General features: G+C 36.9%; 1 protein-coding gene across 1 annotated transcript in view; it reads left to right on the top strand.

Annotated features, from left to right (window-relative positions):
- Positions 1-15,020, top strand: part of DPP10 (dipeptidyl peptidase like 10) — a 685,728-nt gene that overhangs the window by 164,500 nt on the left and 506,208 nt on the right. Inside the window, exon 2 of the mRNA XM_061199257.1 lies at positions 3,133-3,247. Coding sequence (XP_061055240.1) covers positions 3,133-3,247 — 115 coding nt within the window. The remainder of the gene's footprint in view (positions 1-3,132; positions 3,248-15,020) is intronic.

Raw genomic sequence — 15,020 nt, 5'->3', positions numbered from 1 at the left:
CCAGTTGTTCAGCTAAAAAAAAAAGCCTGAGGCTTAGGAAATTGTAGAGGCATGTTGTTTGCAATCTCATAGCTATTAAGTAGCAGAGTTGGTCTCAAACCTATTGGTAAAATGCATTTTAGGCATTTTTTTTTTCAGAAGGAAAATTATATCTGGCTTGCATAATTGGGGGAAATTTTCAAGAGAAGAGACATTTGAGCAGGATGTTGAATGATTGACAATGTCTGTCACTGGATGCATATGAAAGGAATTGTAGAAAAAACTGGGAGTGGAATGGTTAGGTGAAGTTTGAAGCATCTGAGGCATATGTTGGAAATGGTAATCAGAGCAGTATAGGGTAGTGTTCTTTCTCAAAAAAAAAAAAAAAAGATCAAGTTGGATGAGAAGACTGGAGCTTGGCTATAGACCATTGTTATTCTAGACTCACACATTTGCACTTAATTCTTTAGATAATGTAGAGACATTAAAGGACTTTGTGGAATAAAGTGATGTAAGTAAAACCGTGCTTTAGAAATATTATAATGGTAATGGAGTTTAAGATGGATGGAAAGGAGGGAATTACAGTAAGAGTTCATTAAGTCTGCAGTTCCTAAAACAGGGACTTGTAGATGCTTTTGGTATTGATGGGTCATTTTTAGAGGAGCCAGACATTCGTATGTGCATCACTTTATGAACAGAAAAGTATTTTGTACTCAAACGTGTTTTACCATTTTTTAAAATGGTATATTTTTTCTAGTCTGCCATTCCTGGGAAAATATGAGTTTATTTGAAAGCATTACAGACTTCAGAAGAGCTTTTATAAAATTGTGAATTTTCTCAGATCAAAAGTATTAAAGTACAACTATTATTATGTAGGGGTTCAAATCATTCCTTGATTCATTGGCTTATTGATTGATTCAAGAAATAGCTCCTTTTAGAATAGCATATTATAGTGTGTGAGTGTGGTTTCTGAGGCTAGACTTTTATGGATTGGACCTTGAGATGTCCCACTTATTAGCAGTAAGTGGTTTGGTATTTATCTCTCTAAATCCCATGTTTCTCATCTGCAGATTTGTCAAAATAATAGTAATCTCACCTAATTCTCATGAGGATTTTGTGAGATTGTGAATATAAAGTACTCAGAACAATACGAGACACATAATAAGATATCTATTATTGCTGTTAGACAATGCTTGGTAGGCATTGCATAGTTACATCATATTCAAAAACTGAAAAAGACACTCTGAACACATTTGTCTAATAATTTGCCTTTCGTTCCAGTGACAGTGAATCAAGATCAGAGTCAGTAGATTTAAAATTATCATTGCCCCTTGATTCCTTTACTGGACTGAGAAGTCAGTTATAATTGCTTACAGTTATTCTTTTTCCTTTTTCTTACCTCCCTTTGAGTTAATAAATATGGAAGTGTTTATGATTCTTGGTCCAGATACTCACTTCCTATTGTTTGTTGCCCTTCTTTCATTATCTCTTAGCTCTTGAGATGGGTGTTTCACAACTTTTTGCCCAGCATAGGCATCTACGTGTAGCATTGCCTCTCTAATCTACCATTCTGGCTTCCGAGTAGTCTTAAATAGAGCCTTAATATGGAGAATAACTGGTCATCACACCACACAGATTCTGACAAAGAAATTGCCCAATAAACCTGCAGTCACGTTGCATTCCAGAAAAGGGTTTATGGTCTTAAGACAACTATTGCTTTTCTTGATGCTGTTACTTAAACGCTGATGATTTGCTAATCTACTGTTTCGATTTATGTGGAATAAGTTTATGAATGGAAATTCTAACCAAAATGCAGAAGGGATAGAGGTATTGGACAGTAAGCATTAATAAGCATGAAAATGAGGTATGAAGTGAGCCATTGTAGAAAAAAGATTGGAATTGATTTCTGCCGGATTTGGTTCATCAGAGTGAAAAACCTAAAGCTACTGATCTGAGAAGGGGAAAAACAAACAATAACAAAATACCTCCTACGCATGGTTTCTTCTTGCATTTATTTAGGACCTAGTTCTTTAAGTCCAAAGAGTTTATTGCAGAACTGAATGCCACTATCCCTATATGAAAATTGGCTTCAGTGCTTTAAACTGTGAGTCACAATAAGCCATTTATAGTTTATCAAATGTTTGCTATTTTACTTCTCTTTGTTTAAAGGAAGACTGTGGCTTCTTGGGTGATTTGTGCAAATACAGTGAACTGGAAACCTTTACGTTTTGTTTCATTTGTCCCCAGATCATTTGACTATTTCTGAATAAAGAAGGCTCTATTAGGACTGGAGGAAAAGAGGCTGGGGATTGGGGTAGGAAGAAAGAAACAAGAAGCTTAGTGTTTTATAAACTTTATTACAAAGAAAATCTGGCATTTATTTCAAACTAGTGTGGTCTGTGCTTTACTTTGGTGAATGATGCTCATATATTTCTAGTCAGCAGAATAGAACACAGATCATCTGAAAAATGAAAAGCTTTACTATATGTATTGTAAGAGATGCTCAAGTTTATCCTACCCCATCAATCATACCTCCTTGCCAATATCATGCATGCTGCCCAGGGAGAGGATGTCGTAAACCATTGATATAGAAGCACTCATTTAATTTAGTTACTACATCCTGTTGATATTTATGAGTGGTAGGGGAACTGTTTAAAAAAAGGACCTTTTGAGTTGACAAATGTGCACGGCTCTGCAGTGAGGGGGCATTTTGAATGATTTTCTCATCACTAATCTTTTTTCCCCTTACCAGTTAGAAAAGTAGTCTTATAGTGCTTCAGGAATATTAATATTTAAATCTTTATTGTAGGTTCCAATGTAAATGGGCACACTTTATTTACATAATTATTTTGCAGAGTATTTTGGCTATCATCCTAGTGTTTATATTCAATGTATTTTAATGCCATCCACATTTTAGACAGCAGGCAGAAACCTTTGCTGCTTTATCTCTTGGAGAAATAAGATTGCCCCCCAAAAGATAGCCATTTATAATATATGCACCTTTGAATAATTAAATGAGCTACCGAAGAGGAAGAGGATTCTAGTCAGCTTTCAAACTGTGATTCTTCCATGCACTGAATCATTCCTTTATGAATACATTTCTCTTGGAGCATGTATAATTATGAAACTTCTTTTTTTTTTCTATCTCGGTAGGAACTGGGAAGTAACAGCCCTCCACAGAGAAACTGGAAGGGAATTGCTATTGCCCTGCTGGTGATTTTAGTTGTATGCTCACTCATCACTATGTCAGTCATCCTCTTAACCCCAGGTAATCTGTCTTTATTACTCTCTTATGATGGTATTGTGGATGATAATTGCACATTCAAATGCCTTAAGAGGGTAGTCATATGTGGTATCTTAGGACACATTAGCATTGGTTGGAATAAAAAAATGAATAACCAGACATTTCGCAAATGGCACAGTCATTTTGTGGTTTAAATACCATGCAAGATATTTGGGGGAAGCTGAAATGTAAAATATATATATTGAGAATGCCAAGGAACTCTTTGGTCTCCAATGCTGTTTAGATACTTGTTATGTTTGTCAATTTAATAAATGCGGGACACATTTGACTTTTATTGTGGGTGGAGATGAGGGAGTGGAGTCTGGAAGTTTCCATATATAGGAGACAGCCCAACTATAATGACAGTGGTAAGGAAGGATTTGACAGACAAAAGGATTAGATCAAAAGAAAATGAGCTAAGCCTCTAAATGAGACACTTCCACTTTCTTTCTCTCGTCTTTCTCTGTAGTTTATACATTCCCAGTTTCTCTCTGTCTAAAGACCCTCTCCAGTTTGCTCTTGCACTACTCTTTAAATTGTGTTCTTTATGTTAAATAGTTGCAAACTACTATATAAATTATCAGTAAGTTTCATTGTTCTCTGGGGTTTATTTCAGTACTCAGAAGTTTTACTACTCTTTGGTAGGTGATAACACAGAAGGCAGAGAAAGGCTGCTCACATTTTAAACTCCCAAACTGCCTTCCAGGAACAAAAAAGTTTGTCATGCTACTACAACCCACCCAACTAGCTTGCTCAAAAACTGATCACCATATATGGCGGTGAAAAAAATGGTCATTTCTATGATAGGATTGAGCTAGTCCCCAAATCAACTCGTATGCCTGTTGTTAAAGGCTATAAATTTATAACCAGTTCCTGCCCCAGTTTTGTTATTTACAAGCCCCTTAAACACGTTGAATTTATTTCCTCATGTACAACATTTGATTAACAAAAGCTCTCTTTCACAGAGTCATTTAGTCAACTAATTATGGTGGCTAATTATACAAATTGCAATATCAGGTGTTCCAATATGGTACTTTGTGACATATACCATCTTGGTAAAAACATTGGCTTTGAAATGTATAGATTTCCAAAGATATAGTTTGTAGTTGTTATTTAACATATGAAGAGATTGAGAAAGAAATTAAGGGAGTCAGGAGAGAGGAAACGGAAGAGAAGGAGACTTTAAGAAAAAAAGAAAGAAAAAAATTTCTCTTATAAGAGGTGGATTATCCATCATTCTCTTCAGGAACCATCTCTTAGCCTCATTTGTACACCTACAGTACAGTGTAATTGAGCGATGTGATGGCTGTGAGTTGCTGCCGATTCCCGAGAATCTTTGTTAAAGGAAAATGAGCTTATGTTCAGCATAGTGTTTCACTTAAACATAGGAATTTTGACATAATTCTTAAAAAAATGAATGACGTGGCTTCACTGCTTCTATTGATGACTATCAACCAGATGGAAGAAATTAGTATCATAGAATACCTATGTGTTTCTCTTGAACTTTCTTCCATCTGATTCTAGTATCCTTTTCCCAGTGATTCAGTTTCTCAGGTTTTCTTGTGAACTCTCTGAGGCCATAGTGATACCTTGGTGTCTTTGGGAGTTTGGTATAACAAAGATCTTGGTCACTGAGTAAATTAAACCTCCTCTACCCAACCCTTACCAAGTTGCCCCAGTAATAAAAACACAGGATAGTTGCATTCATTTTGTCGTGCACTTATTCATTTGTTAAAGCAAGGGTTTAAGCAAGATACACCTTGGTTTGAGTTATGGCTCTCACAGAACTAGTTTTGTGAAGTTGGCTAATAATTTAACCTTGTCTTCACTCATCTGTATTATGGATGAAACTCATAGTGCCAACTTTACAGTGTCGTTACAGACCCAGGTTCTTGACCTCTTTAATCAATAGAAATTGATAAGAGGCCAGACAAGAAATTCAGGCAAGGCTTTATTGGGGCCCCTGCTCTAGCAGGGAGGAGCAAAAACAAGCAACGGGGTGGGGGGGGTGAGCTGGATCCTTATATGGGGTGAGAGTATGGGCAGGTCCAGGGGTCAGGCTGGAGGGGGGGCCTTAGGTGGTTTGCCCACCCCTTTGGTGGTGTTGTGTGCAGGAGGCATAGGCAGTGCCCTCCTTTTGCTCCTGGCTCTTCAGAAGTGGCAGTTGGGATTTTTTTGGTCTTTTTGTATCTTGTTGTCCATAATTTGCCCCAACTGGGAATGCACGCAGTTATTTTTAGTCCTTTACAGTTTCTTTGTATTTTGTTGCTCAAGAAGACGTTTGTCCAGGTGCAAGCACTGCGGCAAAGTGTCCCAGGTCCCAGCCTGTCTCAGTGTTACTATGAGGAATAAATGAGATAATAAAACTGAGGTGTTTAGTACAGTCTGTAGAACTGCTGCTGGCATTCCTCTTATTATTTTTATTATTAAGTACTTATTGACCGCCAGACACAATGCCAAACACTGTGTTGCATGAGGGAGATTTCTAAGAAAAAGTATAAAGTCTTTCAGGAATATAGATCTTCTGTGATTTCAATTTTAAATTATGGCAGGTGGAAAAATACTAAATATTTAATCTGGCGTCAGTCTTTCAGTGGTCTGTTCATTCATTTATTCATACATCAATAGATAATTATGGAGTACAACTTTCTAGGTACTATCATAGTTGGCCTCACTATCTCCTGCTTTATATCTATCACTTCCAATCTCCTTCTTCCCCAGCTACACAAGCACACAACAACCACATATCCCAACCCAAAGAGTTAATTTCATATGAAAGTAATCACACAAATGGAAGTGCAATTATTATTTAGATTTATAATTTAGTGTTTGTTTTACATACCACATGTTCAGATATCTTTAGATTTCACTGTTATTTTTGGCAGGGATGTTATGAAATGAAAAATAAAAGTCAGTATGCTGGAGTGGAAAAAGTATTGTTACAGAAAACAAACAACTTGTGTTCTACACTGTTTGTAAACTCAATGTCACCAGGGGTTGGAAGATGATATAAATTGATGAAGTGGACATAGGTAATGATGATGGTTTAGGAATTTGCTTGAGTTATGAACGAGCAAATACCAGCCTGGCTACATGGCCTCCATGGTGGGCTCAAACCAAACAGCAGGGTAAAATATAAGCTCAGAAGACTTACAGTTTGTGGCCTGAGTCCTAAGCCTAGAAGTGCTCTTAGAAGTTATCTAGTCTTGCCTCCGTCGTTAGACAGGAAAAAAAAAAAAAAACAGAACTGAGTTTGTTTAACCTCTGGTTCTGAGGGCTAGAATGTGCATCGAGACCATTAGTGTGGCCTTTTGATTTAGCACATGTGTGCCTGTGCATGTCTGTGGTCAGACTCTAGTGCTCTGATTACACGGAGACTTCCTCTTACCCTCAGCAGTGCTAGAATAGATCCGCAAGGGAAAACCTCCAACTGAGGGAATAACATGCAACAACCCCCTCTAATCTTTCCCTTGTTCACAAGTATGTCCCCAAGGCCCGGCTTTCTAGGTAAAGCCAGTCAGACAGATGGAAACTTTCAACCAGGAAGGGGAATCCATGACAGGAAGGGAAACTTCTGATTCTGAAATTACTCAGCAAGACACTTGACCTTTTAGGATAAAGAGCTGACTCTAGAACAATCCTTCCAGTAAGTGTTGGGGTCAGAAATTCGACACCTTTATAGCTACAGTAAGTCCCCTACATACGGACCTTCAAGTTGCAAACTTTCAAAGATTCGAATAGGCATGCATTCACCTGTCTAATCACGTAAGTTAGTTCACGTGTCCGGCTTACATTGCCACGTGCAGCTTGCCCTCTGTCTCCTACTGCTGACGACCCTTCAGCTCTACCATCTCCCACCTCCTCTCCCTCCTCCTGTCAGTAACTCTTCTTGCCTGTTCATGCGATGCCAGCCCCTGGATGCCAGCTGCTGTACTGTACTACTGTACTTTTCAAGGTACTGTACTGTAAGATTAAAAATGTTTTCTATATTTTTTGTGTTTGTTTTTTATGTATTATTAGTGTGAAAAGTATTATAAACCTATTACACTATAGTACTATATAGCTGATTTGTTTAGTTGGGTACCTGGGCTAACTTTGTTGGACTTAGGAACAAATTGGACTTATGAATGTGCTCTTGGAACGAAACTCGTTTGTATGTAGGGGACTTACAGTATACGACCTTGGGCAAATCACTTACCTCCTTTGACCCCAAGTGTTTTCTTGAAGAAAAGGGCATCTTTGGTTTGCCAGAAACTGAAGTGATTTCTTGAAGTTCATTACAGCTCTAATATCTGTGATCTAATAAAACAACAACAGCAATAATGGTGGCTTGCTTAGTAACAAATATAGCAACAGACTAAATCTGGTGAGCTCTCTCACTAAGCCCCTTCTACCTTTAAAATATATTTAATTTTTTGGAGGGGGGTGGGTGAGGGAGAAAGCATACAAGGAATTATCTAGTCTAAGAAATGATTTAGAAACTGTTTTGCCCAAAATAGCATCACATTTTGCAGGTAAGTGCTAAGGAATGCAAGCCTATAACCAGAGAAACACATGTTCATTGTAATTTTGGTTTGATTGCAAATTTTATTACAGAAGTAATTTGACACAGGTGTCTTAATTTCCAAGGTTGTCAGCAACTTCCATGCCTTGTGAAAAGCAGTCCTAATTATCTTTGAAGAGTAGGTTAACAATTCAAGTATTTCTTTAATAAGTAACTATTTCTGAAAGAAATTTTTTTTTCGGGTTAAAGGGCACTTATTCGGATGTATTGATCCAGCCCACATATTTGTTGTTGTTGTTGTTTGTATTTAAGTCATTTAAAGAAAAAAGAGTATCCACATTTATTTTCAGAATAGGTAACAATAAGATCAGTAATTATACTCTACAAATATATGGGTGTACCTTCATGCTTAAAGTTCTGGAAACCAGTTTTAGGTAGCTATGCATTTACTCCGCAGTCTCATATTTATATGTAATATGCAGAATGACGGTGAACATGGTTAGGAAACATTTCACACGGAATACAGTTACCCATTTTGACCTGTTTGGAAAATAGAGAAGCGTCTTTAATGAGTTAGAATGTATTTGGTAGAGGATATTCATCAAGCTCTTAAGTCTGATTGCCATGTTGAAATAACCACCTATGGACTGCGTATATTCCACCAGTTTTTCAGCAACAGTGGCCTGTTGCCCTTTGATTAATGTCTGTGATCAGTCAGTGTCAAAACAAAGTCATCAGGTTAATTTACTCTCATGGTTGACTAAAGACAACATTGTAAGGCACTGAAATTGTGTCTTCATCGTTAGCTCTAGCTCTTGCTTTTAGGCAATTTTTTATTCCTTTAGTGCCTTCTCTAGGTGAGCATTTGGGTTGATTGTCACAGTTCTATCAGAGTATAAAAGAAGTCAGGCACTCAGGTATAAGATACCAGAACTCTGCTTGATCTCAGTTAAACAAAAATTTAATAAGGATTGTCCACTTCCACTATATAAATGTCTGTATTTTCCCTTAGAGATGTATCTCGAATAGTAAGACTTTTACAGTAGATTCAGATTCCATTATGGAAAATAATTTACAGAGGTTGAGATTGCCACTGTGATGTTGATGATTAGTTAAATCTTTAATGTCAGATGAGGATTTGATCCATGAAATTAGGCTCACGTAGTTCACTTGAGCCAAAATTTAGAACCAAGGAAGTAGAGAGAACCTGAGAAATTTGTGCCATCCTATCCTGAAAAATAAACAAAACAAAAACTGGAAGTTAACATTTAAGGATGTGTGCCTTCCTTTGAAGAAATACCAATTTACAGATATTTTCCAAAGGGAGTGAACAATCATCTCATTCATTCCTCATAACACACCAATTTAAAGAAAGTAGAGTAGTTTTCTAGATAATACGTCTAAGGCCAGCAGAATTGGGATGACTTTAGGTACCTAGTTTGTGGACAGTGTACAGAAGATAGAGTGATTAAATTGACCTTTGTATCAGACTGACTTGAATTCATCACTTTGCCTTGATATGTGCCTGCAAATATGACTTTGAGGCAAAGAATTCTCTCTTACTATTGTCTTAGACACCAGATTTATTATTTATTTAACACCTTTATTGGAGTATAATTGCTTTACAATGTTGTGTTAGTTTCTGCTGTATAACAAAGTGAATCAGCTATAGGCATACGTATATCATCCCCACATCCCCTCGCTCTTGTGTCTCCCTCCCAGCCTCCTTATTCCCACCCCTCTAGGTGGTAGCAAAGCACCAAGCTGATCTCCCTGTGCTATGCAGCTGCTTCCCACTAGCTATCTAGTTTACATTTGGTAGTGTATATATGTCAGTGTTACTCTCTCACTTCATCCCAGCTTACCCTTCCCCCTCTCCGTGTCCTCAAGTCCATTCTCTACGTCTGTGTCTTTATTCCTGTCCTGCCCCTAGGTTCATCAGAACCTTTTTATTTTTTTTTCTTAGATTCCATATATATGTGTTAGCATACGGTATTTGTTTTTCTCTTTCAGACTTACTTCACTCTGTATGACGGACTCGAGGTCCATCCACTTCACGACAAATAACTCAATTTCGTTTCGTTTTATGGCTGAGTAATATTCCACTGTATACATGTGCCACATCTTCTTTATCCATCCATCTGTTGATGGATACTTAGGTTGCTTCCATGTCCTGGCTACTGTAAATAGTGCTGCAGTGAACATTGTGGTACATGACTCTTTGAATTATGGTTTTCTCAGGGGATATGCCCAGTAGTGGGATTGCTGTGTCATATGGTAGTTCTATTTTTAATTTTTTAAGGAACCTCCATACAGTTCTCCATAGTGGCTGCATCAATTTACATTCCCACCAACAGTGCAAGAGGGTTCCCTTTTCTCCACACCCTCCCCAGCATTTACTGTTTGTAGATTTTTTGATGATGGCCATTCTGACTGGTGTGAGGTGATAACTCATTGTAGTTTTGGTTTGCATTTCTCTAACGATTAGTGATGTTGAGCATCCTTTCATGTGTTTGTTGGCAATCTGTATATCTTCTTTGGAGAAATGTCCATTTAGGTCTTCTGCCCATTTTTGGATTGGGTTGTTTGTTTTTTTGATATTGAGCTGCATGAGTTGCTTGTATATTTTGGAGATTAATCCTTTGTCAGTTGTTTCATTTGCAAATATTTTCTCCCATTCTGAGTGTTGTCTTTTGGTCTTGTTTATGGTTTGCTTTGCTGTGCAAAAGCTTTTAAGTTTCATTAGGTCCCATTTGTTTATTTTTGTTTTTATTTCCATTTCTCTAGGAGGTGGGTCCAAAAGGATCTTCCTGTGATTTATGTCATAGAGTGTTCTGCCTATGTTTTCCTCTAAGAGTTTTATAGTGTTTGGCCTTACATTTAGGTCTTTAATCCATTTTGAGTTTATTTTTGTGTATGGTGTTAGGAAGTGTTCTAATTTCATTCTTTTTTTCTTTTTTTTCTAATTTCATTCTTTTACATGTAGCTGTCCAGTTTTCCCAGCACCACTTATTGAAGAGGGCTTCTTTCCTCCATTGTATACTCTTGCCTCCTTTATCAAAGATAAGGTGACCATATGTGTGTGGGTTTATCTCTGGGCTTTCTATCCTGCTCCATTGATCTGTTTTTGTGCCAGTACCATACTGTCTTGTTTACTGTAGCTTAGTCTGAAGTCCAGGAGCCTGATTACTACAGCTCCATTTCTCTTTCTCAAGATTGCTTTGGCTATTTGGGGTCTTTTGTGTTTCCATATAAATTGTGAAATTTTTTGTTATAGTTCTGTGAAAAATGCCAGTGGTAGTTTGATAGGGATTGCACTGAATCTGTAGATTGCTTTGGGTAGTAGAGTCATTTTCACAATGTTGATTCTTCCAATCCAAGAACATGGTATATCTCTCCATCTGTTTGTATCATCTTTAATTTCTTTCATCAGTGTCTTATAGTTTTCTGCATACAGGTCTTTTGTCTCCTTAGGTAGGTTTATTCCTAGGTATTTAATTCTTTTTGTTGCAATGGTAAATGGGAGTGTTTCCTTAATTTCTCTTTCAGATTTTTCATCATTAGTGTGTAGGAATGCAAGAGATTTCTGTGCATTAATTATGCATCCTGCTACTCTACCAAATTCATTGATTAGCTCTAGTAGTTTTCTTGTAGCATCTTTAGGATTTTCTGTGTATAGTATCATGTCGTTTGTAAACACTGAGAGCTTTACTTCTTCTTTTCCGATTTGGATTCCTTTTATTTCTTTTTCTTCTCTGATTGCTATGGTTAAAACTTACAAAACTATGTTGAATAATAGTGGTGAGAGTGGGAAACCTTGTCTTGTTCCTGATCTTAGAGGAAATGGTTTCACTTTTTCACCATTGAGAACGATGTTGGCTGTGAGTTTGTCATATATGGCCTTTATTATGTTGAGGTAAGTTCCCTCTATGCCTACATTCTGGACAGTTTTTATCATAAATGGATGTTGAATTTTGTTGAAAGCTTTTTCTGCATCTATTGAGATTATCATATGGTTTTTATACTTCAGTTTGTTAATATGGTGTATCACATTGATTGATATGCATATATTGAAGAATCCTTACATTCCTGGGATAAACCCCACTTGAACATGGTATATGTTCCTTTTAATGTGCTGTTGGATTCTGTTTGCTAGTATTTTGTTGAGGATTTTTGCATCTATGTTCATCAGAGATATTAGCCTGTATTTTCTTTTTCTGTGACATCTTTGTCTGGTTTTGGTATCAGGGTGATGGTGGCCTCGTAGAATGAGTTTGGGAGTGTTCCTTCCTCTGCTATATTTTGGAAGAGTTTGAGAAGGACAGGTGTTAGCTCTTCTCTAAATGTTTGATAGAATTCTTCTGTGAAGCCATCTGGTCCTGGGCTGTTGTTTGTTGGAAGATTTTAAATCACACTTTCAATTTCAATGCTTGTGATTGGTTTGTTTATATTTTCTATTTCTTCCTGGTTCATTCTTTGAAGGTTGTGCTTTTCTAAGAATTTGTCCATTTCTTCCAGGTTGTCCATTTTGTTGGCATATAGTTGCCTGTAGTAATCTCTATGATCCTTTCTTTTTCTGCAGTGTCAGTTGTTACATCTCCTTTTTCATTTCTAATTCTATAGATTTGAGTCTTTTCCCTTTTTTTCTTGATGAGTCTTGCTAATGGTTATCAATTTTGTTTGTCTTCTCAAAGAATCAGCTTTTAATTTTATCAATCCTTGCTATCATTTCGTTCATTTCTTTTTCATTTATTTCTGATCTGATCTCTATGTTTTCTTTCCTTCTGTGAACTTTGGGGTTCTATTGGTTCTTCTTTCTCTAATTGCTTTAGGTGTAATGTTGAGTTGTTTAGTTGAGATTTTTCTTGGTTCTTGATGTAGGATTGTATTGCTATAAACTTCCCTGTTAGAACTGCTTTTGCTGCATGCCATAGGTTTGTTTCTAGGTATTTTTTGGTTTCCTCTTTGATTTCTTCAGTGATCTCTTGGTTATTTAGTAGTGTATTGTTTAGCCTCCATGTGTTTGTAATTACAAAAATTTTTTTCCTGTAATTGATATCTAGTCTCATAGCATTATGGTCGGAAAAGACACTTGATACGATTTCAATTTTCTTAAATTAACCAAGTCTTGATTTGTGACCAAGGTATGGCCTATCCTGGGGAATGTTCTTTGAGCTCTTGAGAAGAAAGTGTATTCTGTAGTTTTTGGATGGAATGTCCTATAAATATCAATTAAGTCCATCTTGTTTAATGTGTCATTTAAAGCTTATGTTTGCTTATTTGTTTTCATTTTGGATGATGTGTCCATTGGTGAAAGTGGGGTGTTAAAGTCCCCTACTATGATTGTGTTACTGTCGATTTCCCCTTTTATGGCTGTTAGCATTTGCCTTATTTATTGAGGTACTCCTATGTTGGGTGCATAAATATTTACAATTGTTATATCTTCTTCTTGGATTGATCCCTTAATCATTATGTAGTGTCCTTCTTTGTCTCTTGTAATAGTCTTTATTTTAAAGTCTAGTTTTCTGATATGAGCATTGCTACTCCAGCTTTCTTTTGATTTCCATTTGCATGGAATATCTTTTTCCATCCCCTCACTTTCAGTCTGTATGTGTCCCTAGGTCTGAAATGGGTCTCTTGTAGACAGCATATGTATAGGTCCTGTTTTTGTGTTCATTCAGCCAGTCTGTGTCTTTTGGTTGGAGCATTTAATCCATTTACATTTTTGGTAATTATCAATATGTATCAATATGTATGTTCCTATACCATTTTCTTAATTGTTTTGGGTTTTTTTTTGTTTCTCTTTTCCTTCTCTTGTGTTTCCTGCCTATAGAAGTGCCTTTAGCATTTGTTGTAAAGCTGGTTTCATGGTGCTGAATTCTCTTAACTTTTGCTTATCTCTAAAGGTTTTAATTTCTCCATCAAATCTGAATGAGAATCTTGCTGGGTAGAGTAATCTTGGTTGTAGGTTTTTCCCTTTCATCACTTTAAATATGTCCTGTCACTCCCTTCTGGCTTGCAGAGTTTCTGCTGAAAAATGAGCTGTTAACCTTATGGGGATTCCCTTGTATGTTATTTGTTGCTTTTCCCTTGCTGCTTTTAATATTTTTTCTTTGTATGTAAATTTTGATAGTTTGAGTAATATGTGGCTCGGCGTGTTTCTCTTTGAGTTTTTCTTGTATTAAACTCTCTGGGCTTCCTGGACTTGATTGACTATTTCCTTTCCCATGTTAGGGAAGTTTTCAACTATAATCTCTCCAAATATTTTTTCGGACCCTTTCTTTTTCTCTTCTTCTTCTGGGACCCTTATAATTCAAAATTTGGTGCTTTTATGTTGTCCCAGAGGTCTCTGAGACTGTCCTCAATTCTTTTCATTCTTTTTTCTTTATTCTGCTCCCTAGCAGTTATTTCTACCATTTTATATTCCAGCTCACTTATCCGTTCTTCTGCCTCTGTTATTCTGCTATTGATTCCTTCTAGAGTATTTTTAATTTCAGTAATTGTGTTTTTCATCACTGTTTGTTTGCTCTTTAGTTCTTCTAGATCCCTGTTAACTGCTTCTTGTATTTTCTCCATTTTGTTTCCGAGATTTTGGATCATCTTTACTATCATTACTCTGAATTCTTTTTCAGGTAGGTTGCCTATTTCTTCTTCATTTATTTGGTCTTGTAGGTTTTTACCTTGCTGCGTCTTCTATAACATATCTTTTGTCGTTTAATTTTTTTATTTTTGATGGGTGGTGCTTTATTCCTGTCTTACTGGTTGTTTGGCCTGAGATGTCCAGCACTGGAGTTTGCAGGCAGTTCGATAGAGCTGAGTCTTGGTGCTGAGATGAGGACCTCCAGGAGGCCTCACTGTGATTAATCTTCCCTGGTGTCTGAGGTTCTCTGTTATTCCACCGGTTTGGACTCAGAGCTCCCATCACAGGAGCTTGGGCCCGACCTCTGGCCTGGGAACCAAGATGTCATGAGCTTCATGGCACGGTTAAAAAAAAAAAAAAAAAAAAAAAAAAATGAAAGAAAGAAAAACAGGAGCAGTGCAATATCAAAGAATAAAAAACAAAATGAAATTAGAAAGATAAAAAATATATTAGAAAAAATAAAACTATAATTGAAACAACCAGTCACTGGGGGTACCTGCCGTCCCCTTAGGTGTCCGTGGTCCCCCACCGTTGCCTGGTAGGTGCCCTAGTTTTGAGGAGACGCAAATTCCGCATCCTCCTAATATGCCATCTTGACTCACCCCCCCCCCCAC

Source organism: Eubalaena glacialis, chromosome 1 (genome assembly GCF_028564815.1).
Source record: "Eubalaena glacialis isolate mEubGla1 chromosome 1, mEubGla1.1.hap2.+ XY, whole genome shotgun sequence".
In the NCBI taxonomy this organism is placed as follows: domain Eukaryota; kingdom Metazoa; phylum Chordata; class Mammalia; order Artiodactyla; family Balaenidae; genus Eubalaena; species Eubalaena glacialis.
This window is presented reverse-complemented; position numbering and strand designations above follow the sequence as displayed.